Source organism: Alligator sinensis, unplaced genomic scaffold (genome assembly GCF_000455745.1).
Source record: "Alligator sinensis unplaced genomic scaffold, ASM45574v1 scaffold86_1, whole genome shotgun sequence".
NCBI classification, from domain to species: domain Eukaryota; kingdom Metazoa; phylum Chordata; order Crocodylia; family Alligatoridae; genus Alligator; species Alligator sinensis.
In genome coordinates, this window is record NW_005841971.1 from 777,787 (window position 1) to 796,226 (window position 18,440).

General features: G+C 41.1%; 1 protein-coding gene across 1 annotated transcript in view; it reads right to left on the minus strand.

Annotated features, from left to right (window-relative positions):
* Positions 1–18,434, minus strand: part of LOC112549820 (calcium/calmodulin-dependent 3',5'-cyclic nucleotide phosphodiesterase 1C-like) — an 83,142-nt gene extending 64,708 nt beyond the window's left edge. The window contains exon 1 of the mRNA XM_025200604.1: positions 18,332–18,434. Coding sequence (XP_025056389.1) covers positions 18,332–18,416 — 85 coding nt within the window. The 5' untranslated portion in view covers positions 18,417–18,434. The remainder of the gene's footprint in view (positions 1–18,331) is intronic.
* Between the last annotated feature and the right edge of the window lie 6 nt (positions 18,435–18,440).

The following is an 18,440-nucleotide window of genomic DNA, read 5'->3' on the forward strand; positions in this document are numbered from 1 at the left end:
CTCTTGTCCGCTTCTCTTCTTTCCTGTCTGTAACCGCAATTTAAGGAAGCTTTCCAGCCTGTACCACTGCCATCTCGGTGTAAGTAAACAATCTTTAAAACTACCGCTACGCGTTTGTGCCTAATTCCAGCTCGACGGCCTTCCCTCTCCAACCCGGCGTGCCCAGGCTGCTGGCCACAGCCCACGTGCAGCACAGAAAAGGGCTCGGGTCACTCACAGCCTGTACAACATACATCTTAAGATTCACCCACACTTAAACCAAACCAGTGCCATAGCAAAGGGGGGGGGGGGGGGTGAGTGAGGCAACCATCCCAGGCACTGAAATGAAGAGGTGCCAACAGGCTGCCTAGCTGGGGTGGGATGTGGGACAGCTGTGAGTGGCTTGTTTGTGGGGGGAGGGGCAGGGAGGGGGAAGGGTGGCTCCCACTGCTGCGTGCACTCCCGGGCAAGCATGGGGGGGGAAGGCAGGGAGGACATGTGCCCTCCTAATCTGTAAGCAGGGTGAGGGCAGGCTGCCACTGTGGGCTTGCCCTGGGCGCCAAACACCTACCCCATGAAAAATCATTCTTGTTTGCAAAAGTGAGATGTGCCCAATTCTGGCCTGATTTTCCACTGAATAATTCCTTATATTCAAAGGGAGTAATATAAAATTTTAACAAGCTGAAGTAAAAGTAATCAGTATCTAACTTATTTATTCATTCATGTGATTTATATGCTGTCCTTCCCAACAAGCTCAGGGTGGCTTACAATAAGAGAAACAGAATACTTATAAAACAGCAGAATTCTGAACCATTTGAACCACAATATGCCATGTCATTTATGGGGGGGAACCGTGTAAGCAAGAGTTAACAGTAGCCAGTAGATCCTTGTTTTTTATATTGGAGTTAGTCATTAAATAAAATGCTCTGGATATGGGATAAACAGTAACTATCTTTTCTTAGAATGATATTTTCAAAAGCAAACAGCAGATCATCCAACCATGTACCATCCGTACCAATATCTATTGGAAGGGCAATTATTTTGCACTTTTCTTGCTCTGTGACATATTTACATAATATACTGTATTTACTCAAATCCAAGACAAGGTTTTCTCTCCCAAACAACATGGGGAAAAACAAATCTCATTTTAGATTTGAGTATTAGATTGGGGCAGTGAGCAGCTCAGTTCCAGCTTCAACCCCAGGCCTGGGGGGTGGCCAGGAGCAAGGAAGCCAGGCACTGGAAGCAGGGGTAGAAACAGACAGCTGGGGTCAGGCACAAGCGCAAGGAGGGCACATGGCAGAGGGGCAGACAGGGAGGTCAAGAGGTGAGGCAGAAAGTAGGGTAGAGGTCTGGCCCCTTGCCCCTACCACTGCTTTCCCTGCCACAGCATGGGGGGTGGGGCTGAATTTAAGATGATATTCCACTAATTAGAGTCTATACAATACACTTACTCTAAAAACACCATCACCTCCTCATAATTCAAATTGCAACCAGTGTCCATTATAAAGCTTTATTTTAGGACTCTTAAACTTTAGCATGAGAAGTAGCTTGGCCAAAATATTCCTCAATGCTGAACTGGGAAATGTAAGATTGTTGTTGGGTTCAAGGACTGGCAATAAAATGTAAAGGTTTTTTACTGCAAACTAAAAAAACATGATATGTAGTTTCATAGTGGTCATCAAAAGAAAAAAAAAGTTAGAGCCCCCAAAAATGCCATTTTCAGAGTAGAACTGCAGTTTGGAGTCATTTTTCAGGGCAAAACTGCAATTCAAGGATTAATCAAATCATGCTGTAGTGCCAGCAGCAACCTTGAATTTGAATTCTACTGACTTTTAGGATGGGAACACACAGACTGGACACATGTGAGGAAGAGAGGGAGCTGGGCATATTGGTTGACTATAGGATTACTAGGAGCTTCCGGTGTGATGCAACTGCAAAAAAAAGTGAATGCAGTCTTAGGCTAAATACAAACATTCAAAAAGAGCTGGCGGGGAGGGCACAGTAAATCTTAGACCAGGTTCCGCCATTTTTAAACCGGTCTATGTATGCCGAACTTCTGTTCTGTTATAGGTATAAACTAGTTTTGTGCCAAATTTCTGTTCTGTTATGGGTATAGATCAGTTTCTGATCACTTACACCAGTAAAAGAGTAATGTCTGTACCTGGCCATAGGGTATATTAGGCAGAATATATGCAGTAGAGATGGTAAACAAGATATTGGTAAGACTCCATTTTGATTAAGGTCTGTAGTTCTGGTCACTGATGTTCAAAAAAAGATTAACTTAAAATGAAACCAGTTCAAAAAAGGGTCACAAAAATGGTCAAGGGAATGGAGACTTTTTTTTTTTTAATAAAAGATTAAAGGAACTTGGTTTATTTAATTTAGCAAAATCTGGGATTGAAAGGGGCTCTCAGTCTTTATAAGCACATATGTTGGGCAAATATTAAAGAAGATTAAGAGTTTTCTAGGCTGAGAAACACCATCAGTGCAAAATGAACTGGCTATAAACTGGCTACAGATGAATTCAGATCAGAAATGAGAAGAGTTCTAATCATAAGAAGAGTAAACTTTTGGAATAGTCTTTCAAGTAAAGAGGTGCAAGCAAAGAACCTGAATCTCTTTAAGTTTGAACTGGATCAGTTCATAAAAAGGATAGGTGTACTGACATACAATCTGTGCATGTATGATGTGGAGTCACTTGTTTCCAGTCCCTAGATTGAGGTATAAAAGTAATTCTTTTAGTGTGGATATTATTTGGTAATCCCATGCATCTTGGCTTTTGCAGGTTGCTAGTTCATCCCAGGTAGTATTTTTTCTGTCATGATCATGGTTAAGGCTTTTCTGGGCTTGGGGATACAGGGAATGGGGGAAATATGACTGGGATATGCCGAAACCCCTGCCAATACTAGAACACACAGAGTTTCTGGTTAGAGGGTCTTACTCTTCTGTTCAGGGTCACACCAGATCATCAAATTTGGTATCAGAAAGGATAGGTCAAATTGAAATAGACAGTGGGGGAGCTTGCCTTCCTCTTTAGAGTGGTGTATGATCCTTTTCCTAGGATTGTCTATGTGTATATTAACCAATTACTTCTCTGTTATTCAGATTCATTACTTGTAGTTGTAATGGAATGTTTGAAGGGGAGATTTGGGGGATTCTTTCAGTGAAAGAGTACCTGCAAATGCAGAGGACTGGACTCAATGGCCCTGGTGGTCCCTTCCAGTACCATATTCATATGTACCTGCATTGATAGCACATGTCTACAAACACACACAGTGTTAGATGAAGGGAAAGAGGACCACAAAAGAATCATTAAAAATTGCTTAGTGATGGGACTATTGTGTTTTGCTTGATACACCACCATGCAAATTAACACCTCATTCTATACATTGCCCAATTTACGAAAATTGAAGAGTTCTTTTGATTTCATGGGCCCTGTTAATTTTTTCCTCCTAATCTTCCTTATCTGGGCATGAACCACATAAACAAAAAGAGCAAAAAGTAACACAGTTAAATTTATACTAAGCCCAATTCAAAAGCTATTGCCTTCTCTATGACTCAATCCAATTCTCACTAAGAATCAGTGGGAAAACACCCACCAACTTGAATGGGAGGTAGAAGTAGTTTTAATGCAGCTTGCCTTGGTAGAGTTCAGCACCTATGAATCTCAAAGGCACGCACTACTCTTTTTATTTTTCACCAGTTTGTCACTGTCCTGAATTTGCAGTTCTGCTTGGTTAAAAATTCACTGAAAGCATTTTCCAGGGAACTGTTTCAACGGATTAGAGCATGCCTCAATAAGCCAAGTAGCAGAGATCCCAGTTCTGCAACTATGAACAAGGGTATCCCTGAAACTAAGTGAAGTTACATGAGGAATTGTAGGTGTGCAGTCACTTGCAGGGTTGTAGCAGAGGGCAAAATTTTCCTCTCAGATTTCCACTATAGTTTTTTGTTCTCGCGATGGGTCTCTGTAAGGGACACATTAAAGGCCTTGGCATAAGTGCCTTCTTGCACTTGTATGCGTCCCCCATTATATGAATGTTGGAATGAACTTTGGATAACCTTGTAGACAAACAGGCTTGCAAGGCCAGATACCATGTTTTTGATAATGTAAACAGGAAAGCACTGATTTGGGTGTTTGATTATAGTCACACAAACAAAGAAATTGAAACTCATAAGGAATAGCACTCTTTATTAAAAGTGGAAATCTAACTAACTGATAAAACTTTGAGCGCATCCTAGTTAAACAGTTGTTAACTGTTTGTTATAAACTCTTCACTTTTCTGAGGAGGGGGTTCTTTATGATCAACTGCTTTCATTACCATATACCCAATCAGGTTAATAAATGCATGTCATTAATGATTGTATATAGATGATTTTAAACCTGGGGGATGCGTGATATGATAGACCTGAGCTGCTAGAAGAACTGAACAAAAGCTCAGAGTTCCTGTGGTCCAGCCAATACCCATCCTCCAAGGCATGATTAAGTTTTTGCATTTCCACTGCTTGAATCTGAATGCTAGGTAAACTTAATGCGTAGTTTTCTAATAAAGTGATTCTCTTGGGAAGAGGAAGGTGTGCTCTGTTTTTTTATTCCAAGGATCAATCTAACAAAGTAAGCTCCCTTTGTCCCAAATTGGGGATAGGGGGATTCCCTTCAATCACTCCATTATCTACACAGACCAAAGCTGAATATTGATGGTCAAAGGAATGTTTCTGCCCATAAGCAGATAAATACTTTTTCACTTAAATATCCTTTCAAGTAGGTCTCTCTCAGGGATGGGCAATTATTTTGGCCAGAGGGCCACTTAGGGAGTTTTAGTGAGCTGTTGCAGGCCGGGTCAGCACCCCCAACTCCCTCACAACAGTTCAGTGAAACTCCTTAGGTGGCCCCCACATGGGTCCCAGCCAGTTTCCAAGGGCACCCCAGGATTGCTGGGTGGTGACAGCGAAGATCTGGGGCCTGGGTCAGAGCTGCAATCTGCTTCCTGAATGCCCCTGCCCATGGAACCAGTGCCCATTGCAAGGGCATGCAGGCAGCAGATTGCAGCTCTGCCCTGGGCTCTGGCCCTGTGTTGTCACTGCCCAGTGATCCTGGGGTCTCCGTGGGGAGCATCTGGTACCCTCATGGAAAGGGCATGCAGCTGGATGGACAGATGGGGCCGCAGGCAGGCAGGAAGCTGTATTCAGGAGTGTGATGGGCAGATAGGACTAGGGATCGAGATCATGGGGCAGTGATAGTGTGGGGCTGGAAGCTAGGGCAGAGCCACAATCTGCTCCCTACATGCCCTTGCCCATGGAACTGGCACCTGTTGCAAGGGTGTGTGGGGGGTAGATCATGACTCTTCCCTGGGCCCTGGCCCTATTCTGTCACCATCCTGTGATCCCAGGCCCAGCCCAGGTCCTGCCTATTCATCCCACTCCCGGAGGCAACTCCCTGCCTAGCTACAGCCCCATCCTGTCCACCCAGGCATGCATCGTGCCCATTCAGGCCCTGCCCCCAGCAGTTGGTGCAGGGCAAACAGGCGGGGGGTGCCCAAGCAGCAGGGCTGGGTCCAGCAGTGGCAGCCAGAAGGAGCCACCCCAGGGGTGCCAGGAAATAGAGTCCAGCCACCATGCCTCCCCAGCCCCACTGTGCACCTAGGGATGGCAGTACTGGCCGCAGCACCATGGCCCAGGCTGCCCCCTGTATCTTGGCAGGCCAGATACTGCCTGCAGGCTATATTTTGCCTACCCCTTTATCTAGTTATTAGTTGTAGGATTTTCTTAATTCGCAGTCAGAAGATTTTTAAACTTCTGTCTTTTCTGTTGGTGCTTCGTTCCTGCCTGAATGGACATTTAAAATCTTTATGTAAAATTCTTTACACCCTACATGAGTGTAAAAGCTTGAATTCATGTATGTGACCAAAACTTCATGTTACTGTTATTCCAAAAAATGAATTCAAAATAAGAGAAGGAATGGAAATTAATATAATTCTAGAGAAAGTTGTTTTTCAGTTTTCATTTAGCTCCTTTCTCCTGCATTGTTGGAAGCCCAGATATAATAGTTTTGCTCAAGAGTATGAAAACCAGAAGCAGATTAGTAGAAACAGGATGTGAACTAGCACACACTAATAATCAGTATCCAAATTGAGGAAACTGTAAAAACACAAAAAACTCACCTAAGTGGGATAGGAAAAAGCAAAACTAGACTATTAAAAAGCTTTTAGTTTTAATGGTCTTAATTATTAATACTAAAATAATGTTGCTTATAACAACGATTTCCTCTGATACTAGCATAAATTGGATATAGTTCTAGTGATGTTTACAGTAGAGTTTTATTAATTTAAAACAGTTATAAATGAGAGAATCAGGACCAGTATTCCTTAAGTCTAGTATAGTATGTATTGAAAAACACTGCTCTCTTGCTCTCTCACTAGTGCTGTCTGCTTTGAAGAACTTTAATGCTAGAATAGTAAATATCTTGTAGGTCAGCACTGAGCTGCACTGGCTGAGGAGGTTTTCTCCCCTAGCTATATATCAGTTGATATCTTGTATCATCATTAAGTATTAGGACAAGAGGCTCTTGTCAGGAGCAAGAAATCGCATTGCACAGCAGCAGTTAAAAAAAAACAAAACACCATGTACTTCCACTTAATAGAGAAAAATGATGGTTGCTGTATTCCTGGGGGAAATTTTCAGTGGAATGATTACAGCTGCTATGACAACAAGGGAGAGGATGTGATGTCACATAATGATCTGAGTGACTGCAATTGCATTGTCCCAGTACACAGTTCTAGTTGCCAGCTGGAAATCCAGTAGAGACCTCATTAAGTGCATCTGTTCAGTAATTACTACAACTTTCCTCTCATCATGCTTTCGGCTCTGAAAACAGCCATATAACAAGGCTCCAGGTATTGATGTAATAACATGAACAGGGAGAAGTTCCCAGTTCTGAAAATCTCAAGGCCACAGCTACTACAAATCTAGGATCAGATGTAATCTCTGTCACTGAGAAGGGAGGGGGTAAGCATTGACAAATTCCTGGAAATGAACTGTGGAAAAGCTTGGTGGCTTCACCCTGTAACATTTTAAAATTTATACATAATATTTGTCTTTAAGTTTCCTCAGTGTAGAGCAGGAATAGCTCTTTGAGAGCAGATTCTCAGATGCTATAAAGCACTGTAGCTTACTTGACCTCAGTGGAGCTATAAAGATTTATATCTGGTGAGAATCTGGCTCTTAGTTAAGGAGGAGTTACCCCCAATTTCCAGTGTTGTGACCCAGGATCATTTCAATTCTGTCCAAAAAGAATTAGCCTTTTATTAACAGACGCATCCCTACAAATCTTAGAGAGACAAACACGTCTATAGGAAAAATAAGCTAATTAGCAGATTTTTTTAAAGTTCTGCTGCAGAATGGCAAACCCTAAAGGATTAGGCTTGAAAGCTCTCTCCCAGTCTCTAGTTCTTTTATGGACTAGAGCAGCTTGAGTGGAAGCAGATCATTAGCTCTTATTGTGGGATAACATGCTCCCCTGGCTAATCCTGTCATAGCATCCTTGTGGAAAGGTAGGCCTGGCAATCTTTTGAACACTGAGTTTTGTTATTTGTTTGTTTGGGTACCCAAGAAGGGTTAAACTTCCAGTTGTTCTACCTACAGGCACTCATATACGTGACAAAAATTGGCTGTTTTTACAGTTTCAATGCGTACATGTGTGGAGGTTTACATGCATAGGGGTTTTTGTGATTTAAATGAGTTTGTTATGTTGCAAACTAAACCACATCTCCAGGAAGTCTTCTTCCAGGTGGCTCATAAAAAGGTTGGCATACTGTGGGGCCATTTTAGTGCCCATAGCTGTTCCCATCATCTGGAGGAAGTGTTGATTATTAAAAGTGAAATTGTTGTGTGTGAGGATGAAGTGTATAAGCTCAGTGATATCTTTGGGTCTGTATTCTGGGTTGTAATCTTGTTCCTATAGATATATAAGGCAGGCATGGATGCCATCCTGGTGTGGGATGTTGGTGTATAGGCTGGTAACGTCCATGGTGGCTAGGAGTGTGTTGCTGGGAAGGTCGTCTATGTTTTTAAGTTTCTGTAGCAAGTCTGTAGTGTCTTGTACCAGCCTATACACCAACATCCCACACCAGGATGGCATCCATGCCTGCCTTACATATCTACAGGAACAAGATTACAACCCAGAATACAGACCCAAAGATATCACTGAGCTTATACACTTCATCCTCACACACAACAATTTCACTTTTAATAATCAACACTTCCTCCAGATGATGGGAACAGCTATGGGCACTAAAATGGCCCCACAGTATGCCAACCTTTTTACCTTTTTTTTTTTTTTACACACCAAAAAAGCAGTGATATACAGCCAAGCCCTCAGATACCACTGCATCTGTACTGAAGAGAACACCCGGGATTGCCACCTCACCAATCTTAAAAAGGCTTTCACCCAGCAAGGACACTCCTCCAGAGAGGTAGATCGCACGTTTGAAAGAGCCACCTGGATACCACGTGAAGAACTGCTGCAGTACAGAAGAAAAACACCCACAAATCGCACACCGCTGGTTATGACCTATCACCCATCCCTTGAACCTGTACGGAAAATCCTCAAAAAATTGCAACCCATATTAGAAAAAGACCCTATTCTTAAAAAGATCTTCCCAGAGCCACCCATCCTAGCCTTCAGACAAGCACCGAACCTCGCCAACCTCATCACCAGAAGCAAACTTCCTCAACCCCAGAACACACCAAAAGGATCCAGACCGTGCCATGACAAGAAATGCAAAACCTGCCCCCACATCTCCACCACCGCCACTATTACTACACCCCACAACAGAGCCATCAGCATCCCAGGATCTTACAGCTGCACCTCCAGGAATGTAGTATACCTCATCCAATGCACCAAATGCCCTGATGGAAGATATGTAGGAGAGACCAGACAACAACTGCGCACCAGAATGAATGCACACCGGAAATCCATCAAAGACAGAAATACCCAATTACCGGTGGGGACACATTTCTCACAGGAGGGCCACTCTCTCTTCAATCTCTCAGTCCTGATCCTCAAGGGAAATTTACACAGCACTTCCCAGAGACGAGCCTATGAGCTCCATTTCATCAACCTGCTGGATACTAGAGATCAGGGACTAAACATAGACATTGGATTTTTGATACATTATAATCTGCCTGGCAACTGACTCCCCAGCCCAGCCCCTGGCTTGTTTACTTTTCAGTCCATCCAGGAAGAGCACACACCAACTGCTGAAACTTCCTTAGCCTGACGAAGGGTTTTTGAACCCGAAAGCTTGCTTAATAACTATTCTCCAACCATTTGGGTTGGTCTAATAAAAGATATCAAATTCACCCAAGGAACCTTGTCTGCCTATATCCTTAGACCAAACAACCTAAACCCCTATCACAGAAGAGCACTTTGTGGATGAGGATACTAAAACGTATGCAGTGTTCAGATACCCTGGTAACATCATCATGCAAGACACTCACAGTGGTGACTTGGGGTATTTAAAAGTGAGAGGGTAGGATTTACTTCAGGATAATAATTTACGCTTACATAATTCATCAAATTTTTAAAAGTTAGTATGAAGTAATCAGGGGGATGCTTCTTACTTTTAAACAGTAATGATTTTATCCACTGTAATCTTTCTTCATCTTCACTTTGGAGTAATTTTCTTTGCATACAAAGCCCAACTGTGGAGGATAGTTCTGCCCACTCACACATGTCAAAACACTTTGCAAAGGTTTTACAGTTCACAGCTCGTTTTACAGTTCACAGCTCCCATTGGAAATAAAATTAGCAAAAATAAATAAATAATTTACTTCTGAAGTGACCCTACAACTGGTTCTATGTTATGAGTCTGATTCAGTGTGAACAACTAATGATTTTGGCATTAAAACCGAGCAACAGTATTTTAGTCAGGAATATTTTGACAGATGAGAGATCAACTCAAAACACCTACGTTGTACCTGGGTAACTTTTTACCCATATTGTGTAGACTATAGTAAATAGTAGGCCTAGTAGACATAGTAAGTAGATCCTCAGCTCTTATAAATTGACAGAGCTCTAATAAAAGGTAGCTTGGTCTTTGCAAGGGAAACACTACCAGTCTTTTCAAGGCAAGCTTTCACAGGTCTTCATCCTATGAAGCCAGGCTGGCCAATTTATTTGGCGTGGTGAGCCAAATTGACCTGCAGAGCTTCTCAGTGGCTGAACAACCAACCTCTGATGGCAACTTATGGCATAGCTACCAGGGATACTGTGTTGGTGGATCTCCAGAACCCAAAAAATAAAAACACTTCCCTATCACAGAAAGGCATTTTGAGGATAACGTACTAAAAAGTAAGAAGCTACTGCTTTTCCCCTCCTTTTCCCCTGCCACCCATTTCAGTCACCAACAGTGACCAAGAAGATGGCAAGGGAGTTGGGGGTAGAGGGAGGAAGTGGTGGCCCTGGTTGCCAGAGTCATGCCAATTAAGCCCACAGGCCATAGTTTAAACACTCACGGGCCTTATATAGCCTATGGGCCACCAGTTGAACAGCCCTGAGGAGCCACCTCTGCTCTTGTTGAAATCAGCACCTCCACTCCTCTATAAGGAGCCACTGCAGAAGAGACACAAAAGACCTTACCTTTCCTGTGTAGATCTTGCTAGTGTGATGTACTAGGGCAGTACTTCTGCCTGTTTCCATCTTGGTCTTCAGCAAGACTGAGCCCCCTAGTCTCTAGTGCTTCTAGGTTGATGTAACCTAGACCTCTAGGTAAAACACCTGAAACGTTAACCCTTCTTGGGTACCCAAACAAACAAATAACAACTGCAGGAAGTGAATTTTCAGGCAAAGCATACAAGGATACCCAAGGAATTTGGTATTAGAATATGACCTTGTAGTTGAGAGAAAACAACAACCTACACATTTTTCTTAAAATTTCTTGTCCCATGATGGAAGCTTTGTTCCACTGTTTTTGTGTTTTCATTCTTTATGTTGCATTGTTCCTGTACATGTGTCAGTACATTGGCAGACAATTTAATAAAATAATCAAGTATTGTATCCTACAGCTAGATTACTATTTGTAGTGTTATTCTGCTTAAAATATGCATTTCTTCCAATTCAGGCAGCAATATGTTTATGCATTCATATGGCAATCAATTACTAATGCCTCCTGCCACTTTTCGTTAGATCTGTTCTTGAACCAAGATAAAAAATTTGAGGGGTGATAAATCTTTTCCTTTTTTTCAGCTGTGACATCAGGACCTAGTGAATAACATTAAAAAATGGTTCCCCACTTTGTGTTGGAAAGTTAGAAAGGCATATGATCCACAGAAATAAAAGGTCACTTAAAATCATAAAACATTTCATCCTGGTAAAATAGTCTGGATTGACAGCCCCTTGAAGTTTTCTATCTGCAGAACATTACATGCATACACAAGGTAATCTTCCTTCATACTACTTGGAACTTCCTCCAAGCCTGGATTGGAAGGATCACTTTGAAAGGTGAGTGTGTACTCAGTCACCCTGTGTAAACTCAGTGTGGCTTAGGGCCTTGTTACACAGATTAGGCAGCTTCTGGAGCTCTTAACCCAGGGGTAGGCAATTCTTTGGGCTGGAGGGCCACTTAAGGAGTTTTGGTGAGCTGTTGAGGGCCAGAGGAGAAGAAAGGAGGTGCCAATTGATCCTATCCAGACCACTGGCCACTGCCAGGAGCCTGAAGAGGGTGGGCTGCCCCCTGCACCACTCCACTCTGCCACAGCTGGGGCTGGACTGAGCCATGCAGCATACAGATTCCCCTGCACCCCCTGTGTTCATTCCCTACCACTACCCAGCTTCCTGTTGGTGCTGTGCAGTCCTGCTACTGCAGCCATTGACAGACAGGCCCACACAGGTCAGGGTGCAATGCACCACACAGAGTAGCCAGCCTGCCCACCCACTGCAATGAGCCGCTGCTGTCATGCTACACCAGGAAAGTCAGGGGTAACTTTCCCAAACTAAGACCCCTCCCCCCCGGTAGTTGGCATGGTCTTACCTCCTAGTGGCAGCAGTTGCTCATCATAGCAAGTAGGCAGGCAGGTGGGCAGGATGGCTACTCGGTCCACTGCATTCCACATTATCCCATGCAGGGCCAGCTGCTGGTGACCACAGTGCCAGGACCATGCAAGACCAACAAGAAGCCAGGTGGGGAGAATGGATGCTTGCGGGTGTGGAGGTGAAGGACTATCACAGTCTCATCAGAGACCTTTTTTCCATCTTAAGGTATGACTGCTCCACTAAGCCGAACAACACTAAGCTGATTAACATGTTTGGCTTATGATTGGTATAACAATGCCCTTATATTGTCTTTCTGATATGGGCTGAGCCCACCAAATACATTTCCCTGGCCAGAAAAAGGAATTCTATTTCAAAGAAGTCAACATAGGATAAAATCTTAAAAGCCACTAAATAAGGAAAATGCTAAGCTACAAGGACACTTGTCAGCACCCTATAATTGTGACAAACAGGGTGCATCTACACATGCACATTTACTACACAGTAACCAAAATTACTGCACAGTATGGGTAGTATGCATGCTACATGTGCATGCCCGTGCTGCTCAGTAAATGTTGTGACTTACACTGACTTGAGTGTAAATTTGATACCTGCATCATGTAGGTATCAAATTTATACCCAGTTAGTTACTGCACAGTAATGTACATGTAGATGCCTTACTGCACAGTTACACTGTGTGTGTAGACTGACTTGGGACTAAAGCTAGCGTTAATGCGCTTTAATGCCTGCATATGTAGATCCTGGCCTCTTTTAGCTTACTGCGTGGTAATTTACTGCTCAGTAAATTTAAGCCAATTTAATTGCATGTGTAGACATGCCCATAGTGTTGAATTCAGGTACCATTCTAGTGAAAAAATTCATAGCTTTTAAGACTTGCTGATGAAAAAGAATATCCTAGCAGTACAGAGCAAGTGCCTAATCATGTATTTACACCTCCTAACATGAACAGGTGTTTTTCCTCCAACAATGCTTCTTCTAAGAGCTGTCCCAGGTGAGATAGCACTTCAACTCTTAAGAAGCTGAAAGGAATCCCACTGGTACTGTAATGCTCAATATAAGAAAAAAATTACATTTCCTACCTCTTCCCACGTGTTTTAATATGATGTAACAAACTCCCTTATTTTTCCCCCAAAGGTTGAAGGAAAAGGTTCCTGAGAACAGGTGTGGGCAATATTTAACAGAATTTCCTGTATACAAAACAACTATGTACTTTCAGTCAGAATTACATCTTTTTATATGATGACAACAAGAACAGAACAAAAGGTAAAGGTCCATGGAAGACTTTGTCTCCACAGTAGCAGGCTGTATCTTACTGAATTACAAAACTAAAATTGTCATGAGCAGAACAACAAACCAGGACTTTAAAGATGCTGCAGAAAATATCTTAAAAGTGATATAGTTATGGATGACACATTATTAATATAACTACAGTCCTGCCATTGAATTAGCAATATAAATATAGTACAAATAATGAAAACTGCCTCTGTGTCTCTAACTTGTTTGTTAACTTATTATACAAGTTGCTCTTTCAAAAAAATCTGAGCCTCATATTCCAGTTAGTTTGGGGCTTCACGGACAGGTTATCAACTGAGAACAACAAAACTGCTTTCTTCTAATGCCAAAGGAGCTTTAAGGGTAACACTATTTTCTTATTCTGATAATGCTACATTTACTCTCTGCTTTACCGAAGGACTTCTGCCTTGAATCTCTCTCATCCCCATTCATGCCAGATGCCTTGTGACAGATTTAAATATTATGCCTATCCACCAAGTGTATATGACCAAAGCACAACAAAACATTATCAGGGTTAAATTCTGCAGTGACCTAATAAGAACATTGTGCCTGTGTATGTTTTTCATAAATACTCTTGTCTGGGTCACTACTTGAAATTTTACACTAAAATAGGGATCACTAAATGAACCACAATATTACAAACTTTAAAAACAGAAGCAGCGGGATTTGGGAATAAATATTACCCAGGGACTGAAACTGTCACTGACCTGAGCTCAAAATTCCCATTTTACTTGAACTGGAGTTCTAAACACAATGAGATGGCTAGGTCCTTAATGACAGTGTAACTCAAAGAAACCGTGGAGCAGGGTCTCATCAATAGTGAACAATCCTGTGATATATCAGACCCATAAAGCTTCATGTTTCAGTTCAGCATTCACCCAATATCTAAGCAGCATTGAGTTCCAGTAGATCTTTCCAGCATATCAATTAATTCTAATCATTATTGGTATATTCTATTACAATCAATCCATTAGATTCTTGTGATAGGGGCACTTAAAACACTATTACTCAAGAGCTTCTGGATATGAAAAGCGGGGAGCAGAAGCTTTAATTCAATTGGCTCGTCATAGAAAAAGGATTTAAAAAGGAAAAAAAGTATAACCTTATTAACATTTTTGTTTGTCATCTTCTCGGGTTTAAAGACATTGCACCTGAGGCTTCATTGATCTTACATGTTTGTTTAGTCAATAATACTAGGCAACCCAAGTATATAAAACAATGGCATTCTCATTTAATAGTATCACATACACTTTGCACAGAATGATAGAGTGCAAGACATGGCTCAAGCCCTGCTTTTCCATTATTTATATTCTTTTAAAATCACATCTGTACTTCCTTTTTAGTAGTGGAACTTTGGCCAGAAGTATTTCTATTCTTTGGAAGAATTAATATCAACTGGTAGTAACTTGGCTTTATGTAAAAGCTGTGCAGCCTGTGAAGTGGAGATGGAGAGATATGTCAAACAAAGGTCCCAGAGCTCCATATGGAGAAAAATAGTACATCTTAATACAGAGACTGATGCTACAAACACATGCAGTGGTGCAGGTTTATTATCCTGAAGAGTCCCATTGAAATCAAGGCGTTCAATCTGTAGGTCTGCTATGATTCCTTTCCATTACTCTGCCAGTGAAAAGAAGCTCATCTTAAGCAACTGTCCAAAATATCCCTATCTGGTGTAGAGTTCTACTCAATAACTCCTTGCTCCCCCAGTTATAAGGGTTATACCTGGGAGAAAGGGACACAGCCAAAGTGTGTCTACTTTACTACTTCACCTCGCTACTGGAACAGTCCCTTTGAACCACTAACTCTCAGGTGAAAATTACAGAAGCCTTGAAGTTACTCTATCTTCATTTGCAAGAAAACTGCCTGCTGACTAGGCCTGTGCAAATAGGAAACTATTCGATTCAGATTTGGCCAATTTGGATGCCAGCGATTCAGTTTGGAGGTCCGAATTGATTCAGAGGCTTCAGTAAGCTTAAAGCTTCTAGCAATTCGATTCGGATTCAGAGATTCCAAATTGGTCCAAATCATCTCTGAATCAAATCACAATCTGAAGCTTTGCATAGCCCCACTGCTAACCACCACCCTAGAATCTGTTAGGCTGCCTTTGCTCCCCTGCCTTCAGACATTCAAGTACAGCTCAGCCAGACCATAACCAGGGTCAACACTTTATAGCTCTTTGTCCTGTAGTATTTACAAAATGTGGTCCATGTTTAGCAAGTTACACATTGGGTTTGAAGCTACTGAATGCCAATTGAGGCAGCTATGGGAAAGGAACATTTTCTGACTTCCCTCAATATAGAGATTACTGTACCTGAGTTCTAGTTGCCCTTGGCTTTACCTTTTTCAGTTTTACTTTTTTTCCTTTCCGAAATAAATGGCCATGATTATAATGATACATTATGATAAAACCAATAACTAAGCTATCAAATCAGTTCCTTTCTGGAAGAAATCTCTGTCATTTATATGTATAAGTTACAATGTACATAACATGTTCTTTTACACAGAATTCTAGTTGGGCACAGATTTCTTCCAACCCTTCACTATACAGGTACCTGATCCACAAGAGTACTGATTTCCCACAGTTCCAAATAACCGCAATAAGCAATGTGGGAACTCACCATTTCTCAAAAACAACTCCAACCCTTATGTAGTCTGACCTTCAACACCCAAACAGAATCATCTTCTAATTAAGCCCACTAATCAGAGATTTTGATTTTCCCATTATCACTGTGAAATAGTCAGTCTTCCTGGTACAGAGTAGCTCATTCAGGAGTCACCTTTGCAAAATTTTCACAAACATCAATAAATTCAATTCATATATGTCAAGCAGTGTAGCTCATTTTCAAAAATGCATAACACATTTTATCTTTACTTAATAATGTACAAAACACACACCTCAGTAATTTCATTATGTAACCTCTGTGCATCAATTTTGGGGAAAAATACATGAAATTACATGTTAACTGACTTAAAAAGAACACAAAGTAAGAATAGTAACTACAAGTTCTTTGATCTAAGATCTAGTTCAGCTTTTTTCCTAGTATAAATAGCAGTAAAAGACAATAAGCAGACAATACAGCAATTTAAATATGCATCAATAAAATAATTATATACAATACACAACTGTCATACACAAATGCAGTGTTCCCAAACCTAGTACTACCTTAGGCCTAAAAAAAGAACAGCCAAGTGAATGTTTACTCTTCAAACTGCCATCAAGGCTAGGGACAGAAATTACACATAAATAGGTATAAGTGATCAGAAACCAGTTTAAATCTGTAACACAACAGAAGTTCAGCACACACAAACCACTTTCAAAATGGCCAAAACCAGTTTAGGATAAACCTGGGTGGATGTAATATCAGACGCAATTGATTTAGGTTAAATCTATCTCAGATCCCCTCCAGATTCAAGTTAAATCACAGTCCCCCAGCATCCCAGGTTGCTTTGCACCTCCCCCAAAAAACCCCATCCCTGAAAGATGGGTGGGCTAGCCTTGGTCCAAGCAGTCTGTTCCAGCTGAGTAGGGAGGCATGCTATAATGCCCCCCAGCTTCTGGTCTGGGCCACTGAAGGCATGTGGCTGCATTTCCAGAATCAAAAGTGAATGTCTGTTCACTTGCTTATCGGTTCAATCTATTCAGTTTAGACTAACCTGCAAAGATTGAATCAATTCAGGCTTGGACTTTTTGACTTAGCCCAAATGATAAAATGTGATACCAATAACACTAGTAATTGTAATAAAAATGGTGGAGGATTAGAATAGGGCTTCATAAAAGGACACATTGTCAGAACTTTAACTATTACTTTTCCATAATAAGTAAATATAAAAATAATGTATAGATTGCATATTGTAGTTTCATCTTCAAAGTGCTGTATAAACAAATACATAGCTACAAGAACATATCTGCAACTTCAAATTGCTCTCTTAAAAAGTATAGTTTTAATGATTGCAGAGGCATTACTTCAGACAGGATAATAGCCAAGACACAGGTGGTTTTTATACACTACCAAAAAGTTTGCATTCAGCATTAATAAATAACATGTTGGTCTCATTTAAAAATAATATAAATTTGAATAAATCGAATAGTACAAAAAAAAGAGCAATATCTGAGAGTCAGTTTGTAAAAGGTATACAGGAGGATCTGTATTGATGGCTTCTACTGTGTAAGTTATGAAATCAATCTGGCTTGTGCTGTTTAAAATACATGCAAGGATTTGTACGATGTAGCCCAGTCAAATGTAAAAGTTTTAAAGAACAGCCTGCTCAGATTACAGTGAGATCCTAATCTTTTCACGGCAAGTCAGACACACACACGTGTGCACACACACACAAATCTAGAGACACCTGTAGCTGTCAGGAGCTTCACTTCTTCACCCACATAGAAATAATGAACAGAAAGGGTCAAATTTTTTCCTCGTATAAACAGTTACTCCAGGAACAAACATTGTCTTGAAATTCCTAGCCTCTCCTGATATTCTTCCCACTCAAACCTTTTTATTTAAAAGAAATTAGATATGATTTTATTCTACCAAGAAAAGAGTGAGGGCTCATAGATTTCTGAAACCTTATTAAGTGAGCAAAGAAATAATAAAAACAACCCCAAGGCTCCTGGTGCTTATGTTACTGGTCTTTGTCAGAAGAAAATGCAGCAAGCAAGCAAGCAACATATAACCCTAAAATTGGTGATCTCAGACTTTTCTGAGATAAGGCTCCCAAACAAAAGTTCTGCAAAACACTCAATGAAACAATGAGAAAACAGAGAGAAAATCCTTACAGCAGCTACTTATCAAAGGCAAGTTTCTTGGAGAGAAGAAAATAAAGGCAACAGGAAACAAAACACAGCAAAAGTTACAGGGTAGCTAAGCATTTCAGATAGACAAAAGATATCCATGGATGAATTGTATCCTTAACCTGTAGCTAGTACTTATTCAAAAAAAGATGAGAGCAATCAGAGAGCATGAAAAGAAAAAGAGGAAGAAGAAGAATTTAAGCTGATCTTACCAATTGTAAAGCTAAAACCATCGATGCTGAAAGTGGCACTCCGGCATTTTTTAAATCCTTCTTTTCTACTGCTTGGCTCTGTCATGATCCTGCCAGTTTGTATTCCTGC